Source organism: Myotis lucifugus, unplaced genomic scaffold, assembly GCF_000147115.1.
Source record: "Myotis lucifugus unplaced genomic scaffold, Myoluc2.0 scaffold_318, whole genome shotgun sequence".
NCBI lineage: Eukaryota > Metazoa > Chordata > Mammalia > Chiroptera > Vespertilionidae > Myotis > Myotis lucifugus.
Window position 1 is genome coordinate 1,144,208 of NW_005871366.1, and position 14,495 is coordinate 1,158,702.

A 14,495-nucleotide genomic window follows, 5' to 3' on the forward strand; every position below is an offset into this window, starting at 1 on the left:
GTTGCCTCCTGCAAACCCCCTACTGGGGACTCAAGCCTGCAACCCAGGCATGTGCCCTTGTCTGGAATTGAACCTGGGACTCTTCAGTTCGCAGGCCGACACTCTATCCAATCAACCAAACTGGCTAGGGCTTTTTTATTTTTAATACAGATTTTTTAAAAATTGATTTCAGAGAGGAAGAGAGAGAGAGAGAGAGAGAGAGAGAGAGACATTGATTGGCTGCCTCCTGCATGCCCCCTACTGGGGATCGAGCCTGTAAACTGGGCATGTGTCCTTGACTGGAATCAAAACTGGGATCCTTCAGTCTGCAGGCTGACACTCTATCCACTGAGACAAACCAGCTAGGGCTCCCTGGGTGATCTTATCCAATCCCATGCTGATGACACTCAAATACTTATCTCTATTCCTAAATATCTGTTCAATGAAACGGCAAACTCAACCTATCAAAAACTGAACTCATCTTTTCTCCTTATCCACACCTCCAAAAAACTGATCCTACCCGTGTTCTTTTTTTTTAATAGTTTTAAAAATATTTTTTATTAGTTTCAGAAAGGAAGGTAGAGGGAAAGAGAGAAACATCAATGATGAAAGAATCATTGATCAGCTGCCTTCTGCACGCCCCACACTGGGGATGGATCCGCAACCTAGGCATGTGCCCTGACCCAGAATTGAAGCATGACCTCCTGATTCATAGGTTGACACTCAACCACTGAGCCATGGTCGGCGGGGCTACTCTAGTGTTCTTTCGTTGAATGACACAACTGGCCCTAGAGATGTTGACGTGAAAAACCTGCTTGTCTTCTTGAAAGCCACTCTCTAGCCTTCCTCTTCTTCCTGGGATCAACCACCAAGTAATGCTCATTGGACATCCTTAGTCTCTCTCTAGAGCTCACCCAGTTCTCTCCACCGACTGTGACCACTCAGCTCAGGCCTCTTTCACCATGCAGTTGGGTAACTGTAGTTGCTAGCTCTAACTGGCATCCCTGCCTCCTCTCTTATCCTACCTGTAATCTAATCTCTACACTACAGCCAGTGTAGAGATTAAATTTATGTTTAATGCTACTCCCCTACTTAAACCTTTCAAAGGTTCTCCATCACTTACAGGATCAAGTTCAAACCTGGGTTATAAAGCCTTACCATGATCTGGCTCCTGTTTGTCCACCACAGCCTTAACTCTTTATAACCTGATTTTTTAAAAAAATTCCTCCTCCAAGGACATTTTTTCTTCTTCATTGATTCCAGAGAGAGAGAGCAAGGGAGAGGGAGAGAGAAATATCGATTTGTTGCCTCACACACGCGCCCCACCACTCATCGAACCTACAACCTGGGTATGTGCCCTGAGCCGGAATTGAACCTGCGACCCTTCGGTGCACCGGGCGGCGCTCTAACCACTGAGCGCACCATCCAGGGCCTGAATTCTTTTCATTCCTTGAATAGAGGATGTTCTTGTCTCCAACGTTCTCCAAGATGACTAGGTCCTCCTCCTTACCTTTATTCACCCCACAGGTCAGTTTCTTGGGCACATTGTCTCTGGACTACCCCTTGCTCCCACCTCCTCTAGGTTAGGTGTCCCTGTCCTTCACCTCCGCAGCCAGTGTGCTGTACGATTCATGGCGTTGCATTGTCTCTGTAGGCAGTGAGCCTCTGGAGGACAGCCTCCGCCTCGGTCTGGTTTGCCACGGAGCGTCCAGCACCTAGGACAGGGCCTGGCACCAAGTAGGCGCACAATGAATAGTGGACGCGGGAGGCGGAGGGTGCGTGCGGGCCGGTGTCCTCTGGGAGGCAGCGCTCCGCGGCGGAGACCGGTGCGAGGGTGTGAGGGAGGGAGCGCAAGGCTCAAGTCCCACCCCAGCACAGTCGGCCCCGTACTGCTGTGGCGCCGCGTCGGCTTCCGGCCCAACCTGCCGGAAGTGGGAGCACAGGCTTCCCATAATGCCTCGCGGCGCGCCTATTCAAACCGCACGGCGGAGAGGAGGTCGCGATGGCAGCTCCGGAGCCGGAAGTGCGGTCCTTGACCGCAGCCCCAGGTAAGGCAGAGGGTCCGGATCCCGGGATGCTTGGGGGACCTGTTTGCTCCCCGCCGCCGCCCCCTCCCGTCATGTGTCTCTGGCCCCTTCTCTGGCCTGTCTTCCCTTTCCCTGTCCGCATTCTGGTCTTCCCTCCCGGCTCTGGCTCGGCCAGAGTGACTGCCAGCGCCCCACGGCCCCGATCCCATTGGTTCACCCCACTCTGCCTTCATCTCGACGGGCGGCGTTCTGGAGCCCAATGGACTACACGTTCCTTCCGTTCAGATCCGGGCCGCCAGTGAGTCAGCGTCAGTCCCCGGCTTCGGAGTTGCGCCCCCGCCCCGCTTTCTCACCAGCCCGCCGTCACTTACATCACTTTAGGCGACTGGGATTAGGAATCGTCCCACCTCCACCCACACTGGAGTTGGCGAAGGGAATGTGCACGTGTCGGGGTTGGGGTGGCTAACAGGGGACGAGAAGGCTGGCTTTGGCCTTTGAGTTTGTAACTTTTCTCTTTCTTGTCCCTCTGCGCGCCCACCAGGTTTGGAGTGGTATGAGGAGGCGGAGGACACCCACGCCCCCCACATAGAACTCCTGGACACGACCGCCGCCCAGGAGCTTCCCAGCCGCTCCGAGTCTTTTCGCCCCCGCCATGGCCTGGTGCCCGTGGTGTTCCCCGGGCCTGTCAGCCAGGACGGCTGCTGTCAGTTTACGTGTGAATTTCTAAAGCATGTCATGTACCAGCGCCTGCAACTCCCTCTGCCCTACGAGCAGCTGAAGCACTTCTACCGACAGTCTTCTCCCCAGGTGGGCACAGGCTCTCCGAGAGAGCTGGTGGGGAGACTTCATGGCTGTTCCATGGGAGGAAGGTTCAAAAGGTCTAAGGAATCTGCAGGATGTGTCAGCTTAAGCAGCTGGGAGGAATGTGTTTCATCCCGTGGTTTCAGTCACTTCGATCGTCTAGCCCTCCCCACTTTTTCTCTTATTTTCTTTTTCCGAAACCCTTATTGTGCTACATTTGGACTTCATGGATTGACCCTTTAATTTTAATGTCTTTTCTCTCCAAATTTTTATTTTTGTCTCTTTGTTTTTATGTTCTACTTTCTGGGGGACTTCTTTGACTATTTTATTTATTTATTTAAAAATATATTTTAGCCGAAACCGGTTTGGCTCAGTGGATAGAGCGTCGGCCTGCGGACTGAAAGGTCCCAGGTTCGATTCCGGTCAAGGGCATGTACCTGGGTTGCAGGCACATCCCCAGTAGGAGATGTGCAGGAGGCAGCTGATCGATGTTTCTGACTTTCTATCTCTCTCCCTTCCTCTCTGTAAAAAAATCAATAAAATATATTAAAAAAAAAGACTACTTAAAAAAATAAATAAAAATATATTTTATTGATTTCAGAGAGGAAGGGAGAGGGAGAGATAGAAATATCGATGATGAGAGAGAATCATTGATTGGCTGCCTCCTGCATGCCCCCTACTGGGGTTTTAGCGTGCAACCCTGGCATGTGCCCTGACTGGGAATCAAACTGTGACCTCCTAGTTTAGTGATGGCGAACCTTTTGAGCTCGGTGTGTCAGCATTTTGAAAAACCCCAACTGAACTCTGGTGCCGTGTCACATATAGAAATTTTTTGATATTTGCAACCATAGTAAAACAAAGACACATATATATATATATATATTTTATTTTATTTTTTTAATTAAATCTTTATTGTTCAGATTATTACAGTTGTTCCTCTTTTTCCCCCCCCGTAGCTCTCCTCCATCCGGTTCCCACTCCACCCTCTGCCCTTACCACTCCCCCCCCCCCCCACCGTCCTCATCCATAGATGTATGATTTTTGTCCAGTCTCTTCCCGCACCCCCCACATCCCTTCCCTCCCCCCCCAGAATAGTCAGTCCATTCCCTTTCTATGCCCCTGATTCTATTATATTCACCAGTTTATTCTGTTCATCAGATATTTTATTCACTTGATTTTTAGATTCACTTGTTGATAGATATGTATTTGTTGTTCATAATTTGTATCTTTTTTTTTGAATGTGTATTTGATAATTTGTATCTTTACCTTTTTCTTCTTCCTGTTCTTAAAGGATACCTTTCAGCATTTCATATAATACTGGTTTGGTGGTGATGAACTCCTTCAGCTTTTTCTTATCTGTGAAGCTCTTTATCTGACCTTCAATTCTGAATGATAGCTTTGCTGGGTAAAGTAATCTTGGTTGTAGGTTCTTGCTATTCATCACTTTGAATATTTCTTGCCACTCCCTTCTGGCCTGCGTAGTTTCTGTTGAGAAATCAGCTGACAGTCGTATGGGTACTCCCTTGTAGGTAACTGACTTTTTTTCTCTTGCTGCTTTTAAGATTCTCTCTTTGTCTTTTACTCTTGGCATTTTAATTATGATGTGTCTTGGTGTGGTCCTCTTTGGATTCCTTTTGTTTGGGGTTCTCTGTGCTTCCTGGACTTGTAAGTCTATTTCTTTCACCAGGTAGGGGAGGTTTTCTGTCATTATTTCTTCAAATAGGTTTTCAATATCTTGCTCTCTTCTCTCTCTTCTTCTGGCACCCCCATAATTCGGATGTTGGTACGCTTGAAGCTGTTCCAGAGGCTCCTTACACTATCTTCATATTTTTGGATTCTTTTTTCTTTTTGTTTTTCTGGTTGGGTGTTTTTTGCTTCTTCGCATTTCAAATCTTTGACTTGATTCTTGCGATCCTCTAGTCCAGGGGTGGGCAAACTTTTTGACTCGAGGGCTACAATGGGTTCTTAAACTGGACCGGAGGGCTGGAACAAAAGCATGGATGGAGTGTTTGTGTGAACTAATATAAATTCAAAGTAAACATCATTACATAAAAGGGTACGGTCTTTTTTTTTTTTTTTTTTTTTTAGTTTTATTCATTTCAAACGGGCCGGATCCGGCCCGCGGGCTGTAGTTTGCCCACGGCTGCTCTAGTCTGCTGTTGGAACTCTGTATAATATTCTTTATTTCAGTCAGTGTATGCTTAATTTCTAATTGGTCCTTTTTCATAACCTCGAGGGTCTCACTAGATTTCTTGAGGGTCTCACTAAATGTATCGGCGGTTTCTAGAAAATTCTTGAAAAACCTTAAAAGTGTGGTTTTGAACTCTATATCCAGTAGATTTCTTTCCTCCATTTCTGTCATTTGTAACCTGTTTCTTTGTCTCTGCATTTTTTTATGCTTCCCTGTGTTGATAGAGTGGCTTTGTGTGCTAGGTGTCCTATAGGGCCCAGTGGCTCAGCCTCCCCAATTACCTGAGGTGGAGACTCTTGGTGCACCCCTTCGTGGGCTGTGTGCACAGTCTTGTTGTAGTTAAGCCTTGATTGTTGTAGGTATCACTGGGAGGAATTGACCTCCAGGCCAATTGGCTGTGAGAATCAGTTGTGTCTGCAGTGGGAGAACTTCTGTGCTGGAGACACCATTCTGGGGCAAGACTTGCTTCAATGGGGCTTTGGTGCTCACTGAGTCTGCCCCCTGAGTGTCCCTTACGGATCTGAGGAGTTGTAATCTGGATGGTCCCATTCTGACCTCTTGGATCTCTAAGGAGGTGCTAATTTAGCCTCTGCCTGAGGCTACCCAGCAGGAGCTATGGAGAGATCTGTAGATTCCTCTTCTTTGCTTGGGGTTTGGAGGTGCCCAGATGAGGCCCAGCTGTGAAGCAGTGCGAGCTGCTGTGGGGCCTTGGGCCTTCTTTTGGAAGTTCTGGGTCTGTCTGGCCCAGCTGCAGTTTGTTAGGTAATTTTAGATTGCAAAGGGCCAGGCCATTCATATGCAAAAGCCTCTGCGCACAGCTTGGGTGGGTCGGGGTCTCAGGGGATCAACAGGGTGGAGCAAACAGCTATGGATGCTCCTCAGTCCTACCCTAAGGGGCCCTGCTTTTTAGTGTCCCGGTAATCGCCGCAAGCACCTCTGAGAGAAAGCCGCCCTCGAGTTCCGACCGATGCCAGACAGTCCAGTTTCTCCCTGTATGAGTCTGGGTCCCCAGAGACCCGCCTGGAACTGGAGTTCAGAGCAGCCGGGAGCTTGAGACTCCCTCCTGATTGAAAAAGACAATCACCTCGTCCCCAGTTGCCAGCCCTTTCCACGTGCGCCTCCGCACCTCTGCACTTTACTTCCGCACCGCACCTCCTCTGAGTCTCAGTGTGCTTCCCTCCCTTCTAGTTGTAGAATTTCCACTTGGCCAGCCTTCCTGTGGTTCTGGGTGATGTCCGTTTTGTCTTTTAGTTGTATTTTTGAAGTAGTTGTGCGAGGCAGCAATTTCAGGTGTTTACCTATGCTGCCATCTTGGTTTTCAGATTTACATTTTTGATATTTATTTTATATATATAAATGCCATTTAACAAAGAAAAATCAACCAAAAAAATGAGTTTGTGTGTCACCTCTGATACGTGTGTCATAGGTTCGCCATCACTGTCCTAGTTCATAGATAGACGCTCAACCACTGAGCCATGCTGGCCGGGTTGCATGTTCCTTTTTTAAATTTATTTTTAAATTTTATTGGGGGTGACATTGAGCAACTTGAACATAGGGTTTCAGGTATGGAGTTCTAAGTTACAAAATATGTATATAGCACCATGTGCCCACCGCCCAAAGTCAGATCTTCTCCTGTCACCTGTATGGTCCTTTTTAATAGCATCCTGTTTTATGTCTGTATGAACCTCTCTTACCTGAAGATATCAATTACTGTATTTTTGAGGTTTTCCTATGTTCCTTGCCATGTCTCTGTTTCTTTCAGATTCCTTTTCCTATTTGTTTTGGTCTTTTTTTTTTTTTAAATATATTTTATTGATTTTTTACAGAGAGGAAAGGAGAGAGACAGAGAGTCAGAAACATCGATGAGAGAGAAACATCGATCAGCCGCCTCCTGCACATCCCCCACTGGGGATGTGCCCGCAACCCAGGTACATGCCCTTGACCGGAATCGAACCCGGGACCTTTCAGTCCGCAGGCCGACGCTCTATCCACTGAGCCAAACCGGTTTTGGCTTGTTTTGGTCTTTGACTTTCATGTTAGAGGCTTTTAGTCTGTGTCTGCCGAATATTTAAGAATAAGTCATTGAAAGCTCTGTATGCATGGCTGAGTCTTGTGAGCTGATAAGACTTTAAGGATATTGGTGGCAGCCTAGTGGTCTCTTTGGAAGACTCCTAAAAAGTCTTCTTTCTGAAAGTTTTGGGGTGTTTTTACTGTAGTTGATTTCTAATTTCATTCCACTGTGATCTGAGAAGATGCTTGATATGATTTCCATCTTCTTGAACGTGTAGAGACTTGTTTTGTGTCCTAACATGTGGTCTATCTTTGTGAATGACCCATATGCACTTGAGAAGAATGTATATTCTGCAGCTTTGGGGTGAAATGTTCTATAAATGTCAATTAAATCCATCTGATCCAGTGTGTCCTTTAGAGTCTCTGTTTCCTTGTTAATTTTTTGTCTGGAAGATCTATCCAGTGAAGTCAGTGGGGTGTTAAAGTCCCCTACTATAACTGTATTGTCAATCTCTCCCTTAAAGTTCTCTAGAAGATTTTTTATATATTTAAGTGCTCCTATATTAGGTGCATATATGTTTACTAGGGTTATATCCTCTTATTGGATCAATTCCTTTAGTATTATGTAGTAGCCTTTGTTGTCTCTTGTGATGGCCTCATTTTGAAATCTATTTTATCGGATATGAATATTGCTATTCCAAATTTTTTTTTTTTCCATCCTTCACTCTCATCCCATGTGTGTCTTTTGTTCTGAGGTGGGTCTCTTGTAGACAGCATATGGTTGGGTCATTTTGTATCCATTCAGCTACCCTATGTCTTTTGATGGGAGCATTTCATCCATTTACATTTAAGGTTATTAATAGGTACTTATTTATTGTCATTTTAATTCTGTATGCCTAGGTTTCTCTCTATTTCTTCTCATTACAGCAGTCCCTTTATCATTTCTTATATTGCTGGCTTGGTGGTGATATACTCCTTTAGGCTTTTTTTTTTTTTTTTTTTTTTTTTTGGTCTGGGAAACTCTTTATTTGACCATCTATTTTGAATGATTGCCTTGCTGGATATAGTAATCTGGGTCTCAGATCCTTGCTTTCCATTACCTTGAGTACTTCATGCCATTCCCTTCTGGCCTGTAGAGTTTCTGATGAGAAATCAGGTGTCAGCCTTATGGGAGCTCCTTTGTAGGTAACAGTTTGCTTTTCTCTTGCTGCCTTTAAGATTCTCTCTTTTTCTTTAATTTTTTGGCATTTTAATTATGATGTGTCTGGGCATGGGCCTGTTTGGGTTCTTCTTGCTTGGGGTTCTCTGTGCTTCCTGAACTTGTGTGACTTTTTCCTTTACCAGGTTCGGGGAGTTTTTTGCTATTATTTCTTCAAACCCATTGTCTGTCCCTTTCTGCCTCTTCCGGCACACCTGCTATTCGAATATTGTTATGTTTCACGTTGTCCCACAGCTCCCTTAAGCTGTCCTCCTGTTTTTTAATTGTTTTTCTCTTTTTGGTTTTCTGATTGATTTTTTTCAACTCTGTCTAATAATTCACTGATTTGATCCTCAACTTCCCCTAATATGTTGTGTATTCCTTCCAATGTGTTCTTTATTTGTGCTATGTCATTCTTTATTTCTATTTTCATAGTTACTATATCTTTTCTCATGCTATTGAGCATCTTTACTATCATTGTTCTGAACTCTTTATCAGATAAATTTCTTATCTCCATTTCATTTATCTCTTCTTCTGGAGAATTCTCTTGTTCTTTCATTTGTGGGTTGTTTCTTTATCTCCTCATTTTGGCTGCCTGTTTGGTTTTGTGACTCTGTATTAGGTAGATCTGCTATGCCTCTCAATCTCTGGTGCAGGACAGTGTCAAAAGCTGTTTCTGACTAGATGAGGCAGAGACTCAAATCCTCCAGAGACCACCTCTGCCTACAGACTTGAATTGCTCTCAGACAATCATCCATCAGTGTGGCAAGAGTTTTTTCAGCGGGGTGGGGCAATTGCTTCTGCCTGGTGGCTACTTGTTATTCTCAGCCTCTTAATGGGTCTCAGAAACTCTGTACTTAGTGAGGCAAGGTTTTTTCCAGTAGAGTGGGTCAGCTGTCATCCCCCCAGGCAAAACCGCCTAGGTCATTGGTTCTCAACCTTCTGGCCCTTAAATACAGTACCTCATGTTGTGGTGACCCCCAACCATAAAATTATTTTTGTTGCAACTTCATAACTGTAATGTTGCTACTGTTATGAATCGTAATGTAAATATCTGATATGCAGGATGGTCTTAGGCGACCCTTATGAAAGGGTCGTTCGACTGCCAAAGGGGTCGCGACCCACAGGTTGAGAACCGCTGGCCTAGGTAGCAATTGTCCGTGTGAAGAAGATGACCTCTGCTGCATGAGGGAATGACTCAGCCTAGGACACTGGGGTGTCTGCTTTCTGAGCTCTAACCCCAAAGCCCCCCGATCCTGGCTTCTGCTTACACAGCTCCAGTCCACTTTGCCTTCCCTCTGCTGGAGCACAAGGTGGGTGGCTTGATGGAATTTTATGCGTTGGCCCTTTAAGAGGGTGCCTGAATTCCCAGCCATCTATCCCTGGCCAACAGCAACCCCACTTTTCACAGCCAGAGGTTATGTGGGTACCCTTCTCAGTTCTGGTGTTCTCTGCTGGGGGCCAAGCTTGGGGATTAGATTCCAGAGTTCTCACTGGCAACCCCTGACAGCTGAGATATCTCTCCGGAACTTCAATTGTCTGTGGGAGCCCGGCCAGCCGTTTCGTGCCTCCACCCATCTGACCTGTCTCTATGCCGTCTCCACTTTCCGTCCTCACTTATCAGGGTTCTCTCCAGTGAGTCTTCCATTGATTATCCAGGAAGTTTTTCTGTATTTTAGTTGTAATTCCAGTTTGGTCCTGGGAGTGTGTCTATGCAGCACTCACTTACTCTGCTGCCATTTTTATTTGTTTTTTATTTATCTTTAAAAAAAATATTTTATTGATTTTTTACAGAGAGAAAGGGAGAGATATAGAGAGTTAGAAACATAGATGAGAGAGAAACATCGATCAGCTGCCTCCTGCACACCCCCTACTGGGTATGTGCCCACAACCAAGGCACATGCCCTTGACCGGAATTGAACCTGGAACCTTTGAGTCCGCAGGCCGACACTCTATCCACTGAGCCAAACCGGTTAGGGCTATCATTATTTTTTAAATTATTATTTTTATTGATTTCATAGAAGAAGGGAGAAGGAGAGAGAGATAGAAACATCAATGATGAGAGAGAATCATTGATTGGCTGCTTCCTGCACACCCCACACTGGGGATCAAGCCCGCAACCTGGGCATGTGCCCTTGACTGGAATCGAACCCAGGACCCTTTAGTCCGCAGGCTGACGCTCTGTCCACTGAGCAAAACTGGCTAGGGCTCTGCCACCATTTTTAATCCCCGGTTGGAAAGTTTTCTCTCTGGAGGGAGGAATTTGGCAGGCGATCTAAGGGCCCTCATGTTTTCACTCAGTCCCCATGCGTTCACTCTTGCCTTTTGCAGTGCCTGATAGGCAATTCCTGAGCCTTCCTGAGGTTCTGCTGTGTGAGTCGGTTTGCTTTTCACGGAAGTCCCCTCTGTCAACACTTGAACTCTTTCATCTGCTTTCTGTCCTTCAAAAATTGGTTGTTGCTTTGGCCACTGCTGTCTCCTCTCAGGTCTCTTTGCTCAGGGGTATCCTCCTTGCCTTTCTCTCTGCTCCCTTCCTCCTGCCTCCCTCCTTCCTTCCGTCTCTCTTTTCTCTTTCCTTTCATTTAGTAGTATTTCATATGGGAGCACAAATAAGCATATGTTCAATTTGCCATGTTTAATTGGAAGACCAACTCCAGAATCACCTTTATTAAACTACACAATCCTCATTCCTGTTATCACTCCCATTATAGCAAAATTTGCCACCTACTATGCCACCAAATCTTAACGGTGTTAGTTGCTTATTTCTGGATGTCCTCCTACTTCTGAACACTGTCTTTAGTGTTCTAAGTGTGGGGTGGTTATGGTTTTGTACGAAGAATATATTTTCTTTTTTGATATATCGCCCTCTGATAAAACCCAGTGCCTTAGCTGTGGCAGTTCATTGAACTGGAAATCCAGTCCCATAGTCTACTATATCCCAACCAACAGGGTTCTTCAAAGGTCACTAGCTTTCCCTACCTTGCCTTCTTTCTCACCAGTCTTTGTCTCCATAGGCAGAGGACATGGTGAAGAAGAAACCTTGGGCCATCACTGAGGCAAGCAGCAGGAAATGCCAACAAACCCTGGAAGAACTGGAGAGCGTCCTCAGCCACCTAGAGAGCCTCTTTGCCCGGACCCTAGTACCACGAGTGCTGATCCTCCTTGGGGGCAGTGTTCTAAATCCCAAAGAATTCTACGAGCTTGACTTGTCCCGCTTGGCCCCCAGCAACGTGGACCAGAGGGTGAGCACAGCAGCTTGTTTGCGCCTTATCTTCCGCGCCATTTTTATGGCCGATGCCTTCAGTGAGCTTCAGGCTCCTCCACTCATGGGCACCATTGTCATGGCACAGGGGCACCGCGACTGTGGAGAAGATTGGTTTCGACCCAAGCTGAACTACAGAGTGCCCATACGGGGCCACAAACTGACTGTGACCCTGTCCTGTGGCAGACCCTCCATCCCGGTCACAGCCTGGGAGGATTACATTTGGTTCCAGGCACCAGTGACATTGAAAGGCTTTCACGAGTGAAGAGGGCTGCTGCTTAATCGTGAACACATGGCTAAATTATCTTCCCTTCTCTGGCACCAAGTCACCCGTCTCTTGCTTGGAAGTGGAGTTGCTTCCTGACGAGAGGAAGGTTCTGTCCTGGCTGCCTGCCTCCCCTTCTCAGACTTCCTGGTGAGCTGATGGTGTGACTCGGCCTGTAATCATCATCACTGAACAACATCTCTGTGAATCAAAGGTTGACCGGGTCAGACTTGACTGTTTGGGGTTGGAAAGGAAATGTGGGCCCATAGACACTACTATGGAGGTGCCCTTTTTCTGTGGCCTTTCAGAATTTTTACCGGAGGCATAAATGTTGGTGTGACTCATGAATTTAAATATAAAATGAATGAATATATATTAAATTTTCCCAAAACTCTTGGCTCAAAGAGACTTTCCAGGCTTGAGGCTAGAGTATTTTGTCTTTCTCCCGAGTCTCTTATTTATTTAATTTTAGTTTTTCACCACCAGTTCTTTCTCTTCATCAGCCCCAGGCCAGTCTGGGAAGTTAAGTGACTTGGCCAAGGTTCTGTAGCAGTTTGATGTCAGTTGGGACTAGAGTCCTCACTAGCTAACCCCTAGCCCAACATTCTTTCCTTGTCACATACTGGTTTTGACCCTTAAAACGTGTGCCTGGAGCAGAGGTCACACAGGGGAATGGGGCCGAAAGACTAGGCCGAGGAAAGAAAACTGAGGAGCTTTGCAAAATCTGATGTAACTGTAGGCTGAGGCCCCAGGATTGCCCTTTGGGGTCAGCTCCCTGAGGCCACATGTCCCCTGTGGAATTCAGCCCTGCCTGTCGCTGTTGGCAGTACCTGCTTATTTCTTGGAAGCTGAATACATAGTCCTCACCCTGCTGGTGTTGGAGATAGGAGTGTGTCTATAAATGGGGACAGTATAAATATAGACTATTTTTTATGTTTTAAGAAGAATGTTTTATGTTTTGTCAAGAAAAAATCGTTTATATTTTGTGCTCTCTTTTAAGCACTTCACATACATTTTATCTAATCGAACAACCTTGTTTTTTGACATTGTCCCCATTTTATAGGTGAGGCTTGAGTAGATTGAATAACTTGCCCGAGAGTGGAAACTGGAATTCAAACCTGGCACTAGAGGCTGAATGCTTTATCCTGCTGGGCATCTGTGTGGTTTTACTGTGAAATGATTAATGAGGATTTGCCCTGCCAAAGGTGGTATTAGAAAGCTGCAGGACTCCCTTTTCTGGCTTCATATTGTGTTTCCCTACATGGGACCGGACAGTAATAGGTGCGGAGTAAATATGGAATCAATAAAAACAAAAGGTTTGGGTTCTTTTCTGTGCTCTGACCACCTGAAGCATATTCCACCAGCTAGAATTTTGGCTGTTTTTCCTACCTTTCAGAAGAGGAACGGCCGTATCTCCTGCTTGGGAAAGGACAGGCTGAGAGAGGGGTCTGGCTGAACTGAGGGAGAGTTGAAACGGAGTTATAAATTATTTTGAGGTGGAAGACATTAACCCATGTCAGCTCCCTCGAATACTGATTTTAAAAGGCTTCGTAAACAATGTCTGGACAACCAAAACAAAGTCATTATCTGGGTAATTTAGACACTCATTTCTCTATTAGCTTGGCATTGAGGCCCAGGTCATTTCGATTTCATGAGTCTTCCCCAAAGGAATTCAGAAATTAAAAGATCAGTGTGTGCATATATATAGGTATTTTGTATGTTATGTCAATTTTATTTATTTAATTTTATTTTTTCCATCACCACTTCTCCCCCTCTATACCTTCTTCCACCTCGTCCACCTCCCCCCTGGAAGGATTAGTTAATATTAACAATAACCTCTATACCTTCTTCCACCTCGTCCACCTCCCCCCTGCAAGGATGAGTTAATATTAACAATAAATCCCACCTTCCCCGACAACAAGCTTGCTAAGGCATCTGTTTGTTTGACCTTGGCTGGGGCCTCCAGAGATGGGGGTGAAGAAGTAGCCAGTCTTTAGCCCAGGAGGTGAAGAGCCCCAGCTGCAGTGGGGTTCTGCCCTTTCGTGTGTGGCTACCATTTGGGCTGAAAAGCAGCTGCTGTGGGGCCCAGGTAGGTAAATAGGTGGTAGCCGATGGGAAAGTGAAGTCTGTAAATGTCACCCTTTTTGTACCCCTCTTCACACCCCCTTACCCAAGGTGCCTTATGCCTTCCCCATTGCCTCGGTCTTCATTTGCCGCTGAGGTGGAATAGTACTACGGAAGGGGTAAAGAGAGGCATCTGAAGATTGAAGAGAATGAAATGGATGGACCCCATCATGTGAGACCTGTAATTGGTGTCTCACTTTTAGTGCCAAGAGCATTTGAAGTTATTTTCTCCACAGGTAATTGAGGCCAAGAAGGGACATCACTGAAGTGAGATAACACAGCTGGTGTCACTGTTGTGTTGTTGTAAGCCCCCATTACAGTTACAGTGAGGCCTCAATAAATGCAAACTATATGGAAGGACTTGGGAAAGGCAAGAATATCTACAGAATTGGGCTGCACTGGGACCACTAACCTCACACTATTTTAGGGGAAACCACGCGGATGCCGGGATAATTGAACACATCCTGTCACCCACTCGGGAAAGGAAGAGGGAGGGCGGGAGCTAGAGCGTGCCCAGGCTTTTAGGATCGGCTCCGAGGGAATCAGGGCTGGCCAGAGGCCCCGGAAGGGCACCACTGGCTGGGTGCAACCCTACTTCCTGCCCGAGGGAAGGGCGGGGCGTTGGGTCTCCCTGGAGA

General features: G+C 46.1%; 1 protein-coding gene across 1 annotated transcript; it reads left to right on the forward strand.

The window, feature by feature from the left end:
- The first annotated feature begins 1,884 nt into the window (after positions 1 to 1,884).
- On the forward strand, positions 1,885 to 13,436 carry MAD2L1BP (MAD2L1 binding protein). Its single transcript, XM_006100588.3, has 3 exons — positions 1,885 to 2,027; positions 2,548 to 2,813; positions 11,221 to 13,436. Exons 1-3 carry the CDS (start codon positions 1,982 to 1,984, stop codon positions 11,731 to 11,733), a joined length of 825 nt encoding a protein of 274 aa, XP_006100650.1. The 5' UTR covers positions 1,885 to 1,981; the 3' UTR covers positions 11,734 to 13,436.
- The last annotated feature ends 1,059 nt before the right edge of the window (positions 13,437 to 14,495 follow it).

Bases quoted from the DNA above. Each gene is read 5' to 3' on its own strand.
- MAD2L1BP (XM_006100588.3), top strand. From the start codon at position 1,982: ATGGCAGCTCCGGAGCCGGAAGTGCGGTCCTTGACCGCAGCCCCAG. The intron at 2,028-2,547 runs GTAAGGCAGAGG...CGCGCCCACCAG, and splicing joins GTCCTTGACCGCAGCCCCAG to GTTTGGAGTGGTATGAGGAG. The intron at 2,814-11,220 runs GTGGGCACAGGC...TTGTCTCCATAG, and splicing joins ACCGACAGTCTTCTCCCCAG to GCAGAGGACATGGTGAAGAA.